General features: G+C 43.0%; 1 protein-coding gene across 1 annotated transcript; it reads left to right on the top strand.

The window, feature by feature from the left end:
- Positions 1–4,750: 4,750 nt before the first annotated feature.
- Positions 4,751–12,536, top strand: NICN1 (nicolin 1, tubulin polyglutamylase complex subunit). Its single transcript, XM_074197940.1, has 6 exons — positions 4,751–5,130; positions 7,381–7,560; positions 9,449–9,562; positions 11,326–11,397; positions 12,002–12,109; positions 12,189–12,536. The coding sequence occupies exons 1-6, from the start codon at positions 4,999–5,001 to the stop codon at positions 12,228–12,230; spliced, it is 648 nt and encodes a 215-aa protein (XP_074054041.1). The 5' UTR covers positions 4,751–4,998; the 3' UTR covers positions 12,231–12,536.
- The last annotated feature ends 682 nt before the right edge of the window (positions 12,537–13,218 follow it).

Here is a 13,218-nt window from a genome sequence, read left to right as displayed (position 1 = left end):
AATTATACTAGGGGTAATAAGGAAATAATCTTATATGTCCAAAGATTTGAGATGTAGGGTATATTCTAGGGGGACTAGTACCTCTGGTATGAAGGCTTCTGAGCTCTTTTCAGAGCTGCTTTTCACTTTTGATGTCCATCTGAGCCACCTAACTCTCACCTACAGTTCCAAAAAGCTATAGCATGCACAGTAAACTATTATCCCAGTAAACCATTAAGGCAGGCAAGGCAAACCAGGTTGAGGGTAACTTGGGGGTCTCAAACCCATCAGTGAACTAGGAGGGGGGCTACCCCAAGCATATGAAGTCTTCCACTGGCAGAATGGGTGGTTGAGAACATTTCTTTCCAGTGGTCATGAAGGCAACTGAAGCAGGTACTATGGGACACTTTGAGCAAGACACCAAGGTCATCTACTGCATCTGGAGCCATCACCAGTTATCTTGATTCTATCTTGCCATTGGATCATGATGACTTTGAAAGAGAGAGTGAGACTGATGACTTCGGGCAACTGTGCCTCACTTAAATCTAATTTACACATGAATCAAAAGACATCATCCATACAGTTTTATCATTCATATCTCAATCCTGTGGCAACAGGCAAGTAATGAAGCAGCAGGTGCTGATACAATGGAAGCTGTATCCTGCACACAGGCAATTCAGGACATAGGGTCATTTCCCAACTGAAAACAGCAGTGGGATTTGGTAGCCCCTGGGTGTCTGAGCTACCCTTTTAAGGTCTACAGTGCTCATTCCAGGCATGAGGAAGGGGCTAGAAAAGGTGCCCTAAAAATTTTCTACTTACCCAACTGGCCTGATTTTTGTGTCAGGCAGGGATCCCATAGTGAGTTGAGCCACAAAATAATCTACAAAAACTAGTTCAAAGAAGATTCTGTGCACCATCAGAGCATGGAATGTGCACATATTCATAGTCAGCATAAGACAAATAGCTCTTGTTACAAGAGAACTCAGCATATGTCATATTCAAATAGCAAGCCTAAGTGAAATAAGACTGACAAATCAAGGCCAGCTTACTGAAACTGGATACACTTTTTTCTGGTGTGGCCAAAGTAAAGGGAGTGCAATGAAGCTGGGGCAGGTTTTGCAATCAAATCTAGTCAAGAAGTTCTAATGCCTACCAAAAGGAGTAAATGACAGGCTCATGACAATGAAATTGCCAGTTCCAGGAAAATACCACATGACTTTAATGCTAGAGTAAACTCAGATTACCAGATATGTCAGGGTTTCTTTAGGAAGAATGGAATTGAAAACAGCAATAGCAATAGTCAACCTACTACTGACAACTTGTGCATCTCATGACCTTCTCATCACTAATACTGTCTTCCATTTACCTAAGCACAATAAAACTTTCTGGATACACCTTCATAGCAAACTTTGGCTTCTAATAGACTATGTGATTCTAAGGAGAAGAGACAGACAGGATGTGAGAGTGACAAAGGTCATTTATGATGCAGAGTGCTAGACTGATCACAGACTCATCTTCTTCAAGTTAAATATTGGCATTCACCTGAAATGACTCCAAGAATTAATGTCAAGAGATTAGAGTGTCTCTCTGATAGGGAAAAGTTTGTTGCTAACTTGGAAGGAAAACTGAGCCAACATAAAGTTAGCAACAGTGGAGCAGAAAAAGAGTGGGCAGCTTTCAGAGATCCGGTGTACAGCACTGCATTTGCTCATCTGGGCTAGAACTCCTGCAAACATCAAGACTGTTTTGATGAAAATGAGGGGGAAATACAAAAGTTGCTAAATGAAAAACAAGAACTCCACAGGGTTTACCTGCAGTATAGTTCATCCATTTCTAGGAAAGCATCATTTCATTCCATCAAAAGTAAAGTATAAACAAAGCTTAGAGAGATGCAGGACTCTTGGCTCAGTAAGAAGGCAGATGAAATTCACTTTCATGCAGATAATAACAAAGCAAAGCTCTTTTTTGATGCTATGTATGGTGAATCTCAAACTACTCAGTATGGTTGGAGCCAATTGATTACAACCTGGACATGATCCTAGAGAGATGGGCTGAACATTACTATAGTAGTGGGGTTTTTTTGTTATTGTTGGGTTTGTTTCTGCAAAGCAGTGGTGTTAAGTGACTTGCCCAAAGTCAAACAGCTAGTTAATTATTACGTGTCCAAGGCTGAATTTGATCTCAGGTCCTGCTGGCTCAAGGGCTGGTGTTACATCCACTACACCACCTAGTTGCTCCTTTCATAGCGTTCTTGACAGACTGTCATCCATCAGTGAAGAAGCCATGTCAGCCCAGCATGTTGTGCCTTCATCAAGGTGGGTGCTGTGCTCTGTGAGGAGGGCAGAATTGAAGTAGCTCAAAGGAAGTGTGACATACATAAGTTTAAAGTAAGCTTCCCAGGTGTTCATGTGGACTATTTGTACCCAACCTGTGATAGACCATTCTGAGTTTAAACACACAGTCAGATACACTGTAATTTGTTTCAAAGATAGTGATGTCATTTTTGTCTTCTTCGATAACATAAGAAACAACCAATCTAAAAGATATCTTTTATTTTATCTTTTATTAAAATATGACTTGGGGCAGCTAGGTGGCACAGTGGATAGAGCACTGACCCTGGAGTCAGGAGGACCTGACTGGCCTCAAACACTTGATACTTATTAGCTGTGTGACTTTGGGCAAGCCATTTAACCCCATTCCCCCCCCCCCAATCCAAAATATGGCTTTATCTTTTATTAAAGGAAAAAAGGTTGATATGCATTGAAATATTGAAGCATTAACTATATTAATGGTATACAGAAAACAATCTATATGTCCAAAGATATGAGAATGGTAAAAAAAAAACTGTAATCTGCTCATAGAACCGGCTATCACTATGTCATAAATAACACAAATTTGAAGAAACTCAGTTTTCTATGAAGGAAACAAAGATTCTTTAAGGCAATGACAGTGGGGCAGGGAACAGTAATGTAAGAATATTCAGAGGGCTAGCTCTGCCTTCACATCTCAGTTCTGTCATTTCTACATAAAAAACTTTTTTTTTTCTCTTGGGTTTCAACTTCCTTATATGTAAAATGAGGATGACTTCTAAGGTCTCTCCGAGCTTAAAACTGTGAGCTCCAGAATTCAGAAAAATCTGGAAATGCTGAGTGAAGTAAGCCAGATCCAGGAGAACATTGTACCCATTAAACAGCAATATTGTGTGATGATCAACTATGATAGACTTAGTTCTTAGCAGTACAATGATCAAAGTCAAGTCTAAAAGACTTGTGATGGAAAATGCCATCCACATCCAGAGAAAGAACTATGGAACCTGAATGCGGACCAAAGCATACTCTTTTCACTTTTTAAAATTGTTTTTTCCTTCTCATGGTTTTCCCCCCTTTTGTTCTGATTCTTCTTTCACAACATGACTAATATGGAAATATGTTTAATACCGTTATACATACATAACCTATATCAAATTGCTTGCTGTCAAGGGGAGGAAAGGGAAACAGAAGAGAGAATGAGGAAAATATAGAACTCAAAATAACACAAAAAATGTTGAAAACTATTTTTACATGACATTGGAAAAAAAGGAAAAAAGAACATTTTCTAGAAGAAAGGATGAGCAACCAAAAAGTAAATAAATAAAACATCATGAGGATAGGGATAGGTTTTTGCCTTTCTTAGGTGGCACAGAGGATAGAGCACTGGCCTTGGAGTCAGAAGGACAGGAGTTTGAATTTGACCTCAGATACGCAACTCTTTTTTTTTAGGTTTTTGCAAGGCAATGGGGTTAAGTGACTTTCCCAAGGTCACACAGCTAGGCAATTATTAAGTGTCTGAGGTGGGATGTGAACTCTTATCCTCCTGACTCCAGGGCCGGTGCTCTATTCACTGCCACCTAGCCGCCCCAATCATTTTACTCTTATCAGCTGTGTGACCTTGGGAAAGTCACTTAACCCAGATAGCCCAGCATCCGGGGTCATCTCCATTAGTCTGATTCATATCTAGCCCCTGGATCCAGATGACTCTGGAGGAGAAAGTGGTGTTGATGACTTAGCAGAGCACCCCCTCACTCAAATCCAACTCATGCACTTGTCATGACATCACCTCCCTGACGTCATGATCTTTACAAATGAAAGCATTTTCAGGCCTCAGACAATAATTACCTAGCTGTGTGACCTTGCCACTTAACCCTATTGCCTAGCAAAAACCTAAAAAAAAAAAATGAAAGCATTTAGTATACAGTAGGCTCCTATTAAGTGCTTTTTGATTGAAACAAAAGATCCTGTGCTGCAAAGTGAGATTAGTATAAGAAGAATCAGCAACAAAACTGACACGGATGGAGAGGGCTTTAATAGAGAAAAAAAAAAGAAGAATCCTTGAAACAAAGGCACTCTGCGCTGTTTCTTTCCAATAAAAGTAGCCAGAATTTATGTATCACTTTTAAGGTTTGCAGCGTTCCACAGCGAACGTGGGAAACGGGGTGTTGTTTTTGCCCCCATTTCACTGAGCCCACCTTGCGCGCAGCGGGTTGGGGGCCTGGGCCTGGGGAGGGAGGCATTTGAGCGCGGGGGCCCTTGCGGGCAGCGCCCGCTCACCGCGCCACCTAGCGGCAGCCCGCAGCACTGCGGATCGTGTCTTGGTGTCCGGAGCCTGCAATAGGGCAGGGCCTGCCAGGTTTTTAGAAACTTCCATTAGGGTCAGTGTTGCGGGGAGGAGGGGGTGGGAGATAAGTAAGGGTGGCCGAAAAAGGACAACGGTCGGCGGTCGTAGACGGTTGGCCTGGAGCGGTTGAGAATCTCTGCCGGCACCGCCCGGCCCCAAGCTGAGATTCCAGCTAGGGGCGGGGCTACGAGTTAGGAGAGGGCCGGTGATTGGCTGAAGGGGAGTTTCCGCCCCGGTCTCGGCCTCTACTGACTGCTGATAGGACAGCTTGCTGTCAGGCTGCAGGGTCTGCTGGGAAGTGTAGTTTTTCCGGCCCCGGATTCTGGGACCACCGAAGGCTTCTATGCAGCGGCCGCCGGCGCCATGTCCCGGGTTCAGGTGCCCTGTCACATCAAGGGGGCTGTGGCGCTGCAGGTGGGCGACGTGCGGACGGTTCAGGGCCGGCCCGGCGTCCTGGTCATCGACGTCACCTTTCCCTCGGCCGGGCCCTTTGAGGTGAGCGCCGGCCCCGGGGGGCTGGGCCCGGGCCGGGCCGGGGCGGGGCTGAGGCGGGAGGGCCGCACCCTGCCCCTGGGCCCGGGGCCCTGCCCACCTCCGGGCCTCAGTGTCCCCATCTGTAGAGTGAGACAGGCGGGGGCATGACCCCCGAGTCCCTGCCCGGCTGAGGGCGACCCCTCCGCCCTTCCCTCATCCCTGTTCTAGGGCTTTGCTCACAGTCCTCCGAGTTGGAGCATAAAATACCCACGTTCCCCAACAAATTGGGAGATCCGTGATCCGATGCCCTTTTCAAGTTCCCCAGAAAGTGAGGAGGTGGCACAGTGGATAGAGCACCGGCCCTGGGGTCAGGAGTTCAAGTCCAGCCTCAGACACTTCATAATGACCTAGCTGTGTGGCCTTGGGCAAGCCACTTAACCCCATTGCCTTGCAAAAACTAAAAAAAAGAAAAAAAAAGTGAGGCGGTCCCACAAAATGCCTTTCTTCCAGTTCTCTCAACATTTGCATTGGTTAATACTAATAGTCATTAAAAATAATAATGATACCTGATATTTTATATACTGCTTCAAAGTATGTATATTATGTGTCTAATTTGAGCCTGAGGAACTGTAAGGGAGATACCACAGATAATCATTATTCTCATTTTGCTGTAGAGGAAATTAAGACTTGGAAAGATTAGGTGAATTATCCAGGGTTGCATAGCTAATGTGTGTCAAAAGTAGAATTTGAATCTACATCTTCCAGCCCCTCTCTAGGAAGTCTGGCTACCCTAGAATCCAGAGCTTTCCATTGGATAACTCTCTTTTTGTTTGTATATTTATTTTTGTTGTTGTTTTTAGTTTTTTCTAGGCAATGGGGTTAAGTGGCTTGCACAAGGCCACATAGCTAGGGAATTATTAAGTGTCTGAGGCCAGATTTGAACTCAGGTACTCCTGAGTCCAAGGCCGGTGCTCTATCCACTGCACCACCCAGACACCCCTTGTCCTTCATTTTTGAAGATCATGATAACAGGGAGGTGGCACCATGATAAGCAAAGGAATTAGATTCCAGTGAAGTGGTGTTGTGCCAAGTCACCGGCCTCACTTTCTTCTCCAGAGTCATCTGGGTCCAATGGCCAGATATAGATCAAGACAACTGGAGATGGCCCTGGATGAGGGGCAGTCAGTCAGGGTTAAGTGACTTGCCCAAGGACACACAACTAGTAAGAGTCAAGTGTCTAAGGCCAGATTCGAGCTACTGTCCTGACTCCAAGACCAGTGCTCTAGCTCTATCCACTGAGCCACCTAGCTTCACCACTGCAGGGTCTAAGTGGAAGAAGGATTGGCCAGATTAAGATAGACAGTTGGATGGAAAATTTATAGAATTGATCTATTGGTATTTATAACTTGGATAAACATTTTGTAGATAATGGACTGGAGTCCAGAATTGAAGAGGAGGAAGAGAATGGGTTGTATGTTTTTTGAGAAATTATGTTCTTTTAAAGACCCCAAGCTTTTCCCTGAAATTAAAGCCCATCTTTTTAACGTCAATATCCTTCTATGATGCTTTGTGGTCTGAGTCATGGCATACCACAGTTTGTAAAGAATTAAAAAAAAACAATGGAGAGGCACACAATGCCATATAGTAAGCTGTAACAAATTGTCAATCAAGAATTACAAAGAAAAGCAGCTAGGTGGCACAGTGGATAGAGTACCAACCCTGGAATCAGGAGGTCTAAGATCAAATGTGACCTCAGATACTTAAGAATTTCCTAGCTGGGTGACCCTAGACAAGTCACTTAACCCCATTACCTTGAAAAAAAAATTATATAGAAGTGACAAATAGGATATCAGAGAGATGTATAATGGAAAAGGATGTGGACAAGTCATATTTATCAATAAATAATGAAATCTGTGTACTTCATTGATATATAACAACAAGAAATCTAGAGGAAGACCCCTATCATATTGAGTAGAATTTATAGAAGGATATGGATAAAAGTTATACAGGTTGATAAGGCCTGACTGGGTTGGGATGTATATCATTGGAAAGAGCACCCACATGAATGGGATCTCAGTTCCATTGAGGTATCAGAGAAATCAAGTTTTCATTGAATTGACAGACATACATGGGCTTTTAAAGCTTCTTTGTCTTGGTTCTGTCCACTGTGTCCCTGAAGTTCAGAGTAAAAAAAAAAATTGTGAATCTGACCTGATTTTGTTTCCTCCAAAATAGTGCCAGCCCTAGCTGGGGCCTTTGTATATATTTCAGTTACAGGAGATCACCTTTAAGAATTATTACACTGCCTTCTTGAGTATTCGTGTGCGCCAGGTTGGTTCCCAGAACCAGACATCCACCAAATGGATTACCTGTTTACGAGACTACAGTTTAATGCCCAATCCACACAATGAGGAAGGAGCTCAGGACTATGTATCGCTATATAAACATCAGGTCAGTGAGAACTCTCTCTATTGGAGTTAAAATGAGGAATGGGCTCTGGGGAGAAGCGACTTAAGTTCTTGGTTTGAGACTTTCACTTTTTTTTATTTTTTTAGGTTTTTGCAGGGCAAATGGGGTTAAGTGGCTTGCCCAAGGCCACACAGCTAGGTAATAATTAAGTATCTGAGGTCAGATTTGAACTCAGGTACTCCTGACTCCAGGGCCAGTGCTCTATCCACAGCGCCATCTAGCCTCCCCACAATGCTCACTTTTAACAAAGTTAAATATTTTACTAAGGGAGTATGAAGATCTAAGAAAACTCAGTAGATTTCTTTCTTTTAAGAAATGGGGAGAATATTATTTGGTGACTTGATACTTGATAAATGCCTTAAATAGATGCATTTCCATATACAAAGAACAGTAAAAAGAAGATTGTACATGGAAGTGAAAATCTCCATTATATAAAACTTGTTTCTTTTTAAGTATATAATTTATTCAGGATATTAGTTCTGAAATTGTTCCATTTATCTTCCATCTGTTCTACTCTGAGAGTTTTTTTAATGTTTGATACTTTCATCATTCTTTCATTGTAAGACTATCATTATCTCACCCTCCCTGATTCTCCCACGCCCCAGAACAAAAATATAAAACTTCTTGTAATCCATAAACATGGTCAAGCAAAACAAATCTACATATTAGTCATCTCCAAAAACATATTTCATTCTTTATCTTTATTATCTTATTATCTTTATTCCATCACCCCTCGTAAGGAAGGAAGCATATTTTATCATTAGTCTTTTGGAACCAATTTCTGTACATATAGTTCCTTTTTTCTCTTTCTTTTAGCTCTGTGGTATATAAACTAGTAGTGCTATCACTAGGTCTAAGGGTGTTCACAGTTTAGTAAATTTTTTTAAATATAGTTCTAAATTGGACCAATCAACAGTTCAGAGCTAGACTTCTGTGTTGCCTAAATATTTTCTTAGATATATTATGGACTAGGGAAATAACTATTCAGGTAGAGAATATTTGGCCCAAGGGATTATAAGAGTTCATATTTTATATAGGCAGCTCTCTGAAGAATTTTGGAATTGATTGTGTGACATGGGAGACACTAGCAAAGGATCACCCAGCATGGTGCACTCTCATCAAAGAAGATGCTGTGCTCTATGAGCAAGGCAGAATTGCAGCAAACTCTAAAGAAATGTGAGATGCACAAATGTAGAGACTTCTCCATCCTAAATATTCTATGGACTATCTGTGTCCAACTCATGGTAGTGCCTTCCCAGCTTGCACTGGTCTGACCAGCTACAATCAGACACATTGTATCTTGACTCCAACATAGTAATACTGTTTTGCTCCTCTTTGAGAAGGAAGAATCCCAACCAACTATGCAGCTAGGTGGTGCAGTGGCTAGTTAGTGTGACTGTGGAGTGCTGGGTCTGGTCTCCAGAAGACCTGAATTCAAATCCAGCCTTAGAGGCTCATCAGCTGTGTGACCCTGGGCAAGTCACTTAACCCTGTCTGCTTCAGTTTTCTCAATATAAAATAAGAATGATTCTAAGACCTAACTTTCTGGAGTGAGGATCACAGTGCCTGGCTATTATATGGCACTTTGAACCTCATAGTCAGGGCAAAGGGCAGGGTCTTTGGGACTGTCATCCCATGGTCTTGGGACAAACTTGACTTTGGTTCTCAGGATCTCCATTCCTAGGTAGGAAGGAGTTCTCTTTCACACACACACACACACACACACACACACACACACACACACACACATACACATATACAAACACGGACTTGGGTGGGGAAGGTTACCCTGTTGCCTGAGGCCCTCTAGCTGGGAGGGGGCTCCATGGGAGGTGTGCTGCTGACTGAGGTGGGGTCTATCTTTGTGTAGATGCTGTGTGACATGGACAAGGTGCTGGAGCTTCGGCTAATTTTGCGGCAACCATCCCCACTGTGGCTCAACTTCACCTTGGAGGAGTTGCAGTTTTTTCAGCATGGACCAGAGGTAGGAGATTTTTTCCTGCTTGAGTAGTACTGTCAAATAAGATGGACAATGCTTGTTCTGAGACTCGTGCTAGACTGTACACATTAAATTCACTAGAGGAACAAGAAGCATGAAAATAGATTGGGGGGAGGGGGTGTATTCAGAGAATCCATCCTGGAATTCCAGTCTCCTTTGTGTTCTTAGAGCCATAGGATCAAGGCCTGTATAGAGTCATTCAACCCATTTTTATAGAATTCCTACTGGGTACAGAAGGAACTGGGTAAGATACCACATTTATATATGACATAGTCTAACACACAATCTAATAGAGAGTGAAAATAAGTAAACCTTATCTTTGGGGCAGACTAGCCACATGGAAAAAGACCAGAAGAACATGGGACTTTTAAAGGAGCATGAGGGGTAGCAAGCCCAGTTAGAATAGGAATTGTGAAGGCAGGGACAAAGACTCCCTGGCTGTAATTGTGACTGCAAATTGTTTACCAAATGTCTTGGGAACACTTGACAACCAGGAACGGGGATAGGTATTAAGCATATGGAACTGTAATCTAAATTCAGTGTGATTCTTCTGTAGGTCCTCTGGTATGAAGTCACGATCACAGAACCCTATCCTGTCACTTCCAAGTCCTAAAGGGGATTGAATGATGATTAATTAGAGAAAAAGGGAAGGTTGCAATTTAAGAGTAAGGCCTCTCCATACCAGTCTGAGCTTAGCTTAGGAGCTGACACTGCAAAGACACAAATGAAACAATCCCTATCCTCAAGGAGTTTTTCCTTTACTGGAAAAGGCAATATGTAAACATCTTTAAGAAGGTGGAAAAATTGGGAGGAAGCTGGCAATTCTAAAGGCTATGGAGGTTAGACTGTTCAAAGACTCAGACAGACTGCTTTTTGTGAGTAATGGCAGAAAGACCAGTTTGATAAAACTAAGGCATATCTAAAAGGGAGCAATGTATATAATAAGACTGAAAGATTGTAGAGTTCTAAATCCCTAACAGAGGTGTTCATATTTAATCCTAAAAATAATAAGCAACTAGGTAGCACAGTGGATAGAGCACCAGCCCTGGAGTCAGGAAGACCTAAGTTCAAATGTGACCTCACAATAATTAGCTAGCTGTGTGATCTTGGGCAAGTCACTTAACCCCATTGCCTTGCAAAAACAAAACAAAATAAAAAGTAATAGGGAACTACTGGAGATGACTTTCACATTAAAAGGAAAATCATTTTAGCAATTTTATGGAGGATAAAGTAGAGAGGGGAAAGAATTGAGGCAGGGAGACCCATTAGAAATTCTTGCAATAGGGGGGGCGGCTAGGTGGCGCAGTGAATAGAGCACCGGCCTTGGAATCAGGAGTACCTGGGTTCAAATCTGGCCTCAGACACTTAATTACATAGCTGTGTGGCCTTGGGCAAGCCACTTAACCCCATTTTCCTTGCAAAGAACCTTAAAAAACCCCATTGCCTTGAAAAAAAAATTCTTACAATAGTCCAGAAATATGGGGGCCTGAACTGGGCTAAGTGGAACACAATGTGAGTGAAGAAAAGGGGATAGATTTGAGAGATGTTGTAAAGGTAGAAGTGACAAGATTTGGTGATTGATTGGATGGTAATATAGGATGAGGATGACTTAAGTTTGTCAGACCTAGAAGGACAGAAAAAGGGAAATTTAGTAGGAGCATAGGAGGGGAAAGAGAACAAGTTCTGTTCTTAACTTCTTGCCTTTCCCCCCCCAACCCCATCTCCATTGATGGTGGCTTGCCTAATAGAGCCCTTCAGCCGCCTTTACCAAGTGGCTCTCCCACCCAGCACCCTATGAACAGCCAGCTCTCCTGCTTCAGGTAAATTCACCTTTTGTTTATATTTCTGGCTTCTCCCTGTCGCCATTTTCCCACCCCTTCCCCACCCCCAATCTCATAGTCCCTTGCTCAAAGTTTTTATTTCCAGATTATCAGTGCAAATTTATCAGATTGAATTGGCCCAGTGCTGGGCCTCTTTCTGCAAGAACCTGGCTGTGGTGGACATATCATCATAACTAGACTGGGGGACAATGTGCCCACTTTTTCCTGGAGCTTCTATGTCCTTGCTCCCAGTTCCTGCAAATCTTGACTCCTGTGCTGATAAAAGGGTCCTGACAGTAGTGAGTGACTGACTGTCTTGGTGTTGGGATGAAAATGGTTTGTACATCTGTAATTGGCATATCTGAATCACTCAATGCTCCACCTTACCCCTCTCCACCTCACCCCAACTGTGGGCACACCTCAGACCTGTTGCTTCCTGCTAGGCTGCTGGCTGTTGCTTCCAGACCTATTTAAAAACTGTGATTATTACTCATGGCTGTGGAAGCCCCAGGAGTCAGAAATAGAAGCTCTGCAGAGCTTGTGGGGGTTTAATTCTAGGCATCCACTCCTTTCTTCTAGTAAGTCATTGCTGCATTTCTTTTAGCAATCCCTCCCTGACCCAGATAAAGTCTCTTCGGAGGTACAGCAAATGTGGATGCTGACTGAGATGATCCGAGCCAACCGCACAACAGCCCGTATTGGTCGCTTTGATGTGAGTTGTGCAGCTGTCTCTGCTTTTAGCTCCCTAATTCTTATGTGGCCAGGATTAACTAGCTCTGTTTGTGTTACAGGTGGATGGCTGTTATGACTTGAACCTGCTCTCCTACACGTGAACCCTCTAGGTTATTTGGCCTCCAGATTTTGTTCATGACTGAGATGATTACTTTTTATTCCTGCTGAGAACCAAGGCCATCCTCAAACAAAAGAGGCCCAGTGTCCCTTATCTGCTCCTAGAGTATCATTCTACTCTGTGCTTCTAGTTGAGGCTGCCAAGGCTTCTTGGAATTGATAAACAGCTTGAATGTAAGCTCTGGGTGGAACTGTCCCATCCTCTGGCTTCAGCCTGAACTCTAAGATGTGAGCTTACCTTCCTTCCCTGCCTCAGCTTCATCATAAAAACGCGCCAATGTTATTTCTTATGCCAATGTGTGCATAGTATTGACATGGTCTGTTCCTTCTAGCTCCTTTCACATCCCTGAATAGTTACAGTCCTGACTGTGTTGCCTTCATGGCAACTTTTGTCTTCCAATTGTTTCTCATCTTGAGCTCATTTGGGATTGGGAGAATTCCATCCTTCGACAATAACTGGTATCCACTTAACTGTCAGCAGCATGAGGGCTTTCACTCAAGAGCCCGCTATTTTCCCCAATGTGTGCTAGGTGTAGAGGGCTACAAAGACAGAAGACAAAGACCCTCAAAGAGCTTACATTCTAATGGAGAAGACAATTATGTATATATCGCAGGTACATAAAAAAAAAACAACCATAATTTGAGCTGGTTCTCTACCTCTTACCTGGCTCTAGACTGAATCTAACTTTTGGTCTTTGAAAGCTTCAGGTTTTGTATTAGTTATGGAAACCTCCCAAGCAGTAGTCATTATCTAAATTATAATCCAGAGTAAATCGAGGGCCCAAAGGCATTTGGGAGAAGAGCCCTCATTTCATCCTCTGAACTGATTAGAATCCTCTGGCATCCAGAGAGCCTCCTGGCTGTCAAGTTACAAAGCAATATCTCTTTCCCCAGTCAGAATATGTTGACTGCATATTGGAGGAAGGGGAGAGGGGAGTTAAGACAGAGAGCTGGAGCTGGATGGAAGCCTAG

This window comes from Macrotis lagotis, chromosome 8, assembly GCF_037893015.1.
Source record: "Macrotis lagotis isolate mMagLag1 chromosome 8, bilby.v1.9.chrom.fasta, whole genome shotgun sequence".
In the NCBI taxonomy this organism is placed as follows: domain Eukaryota; kingdom Metazoa; phylum Chordata; class Mammalia; order Peramelemorphia; family Peramelidae; genus Macrotis; species Macrotis lagotis.
Note: the sequence above shows the minus strand (reverse complement) of the source record. Positions and strands in the feature narration are given on the sequence as shown.

What these genes read in the sequence shown, in the direction of transcription:
- NICN1 (XM_074197940.1), top strand. Translation starts at nt 4,999, where the DNA reads ATGTCCCGGGTTCAGGTGCCCTGTCACATCAAGGGGGCTGTGGCGCTG. An exon ending in TTTTTCAGCATGGACCAGAG is followed by an intron (nt 9,563 to 11,325) that starts GTAGGAGATTTT and finishes CTTGCCTAATAG; the next exon opens with AGCCCTTCAGCCGCCTTTAC. An exon ending in AGCCAGCTCTCCTGCTTCAG is followed by an intron (nt 11,398 to 12,001) that starts GTAAATTCACCT and finishes CATTTCTTTTAG; the next exon opens with CAATCCCTCCCTGACCCAGA.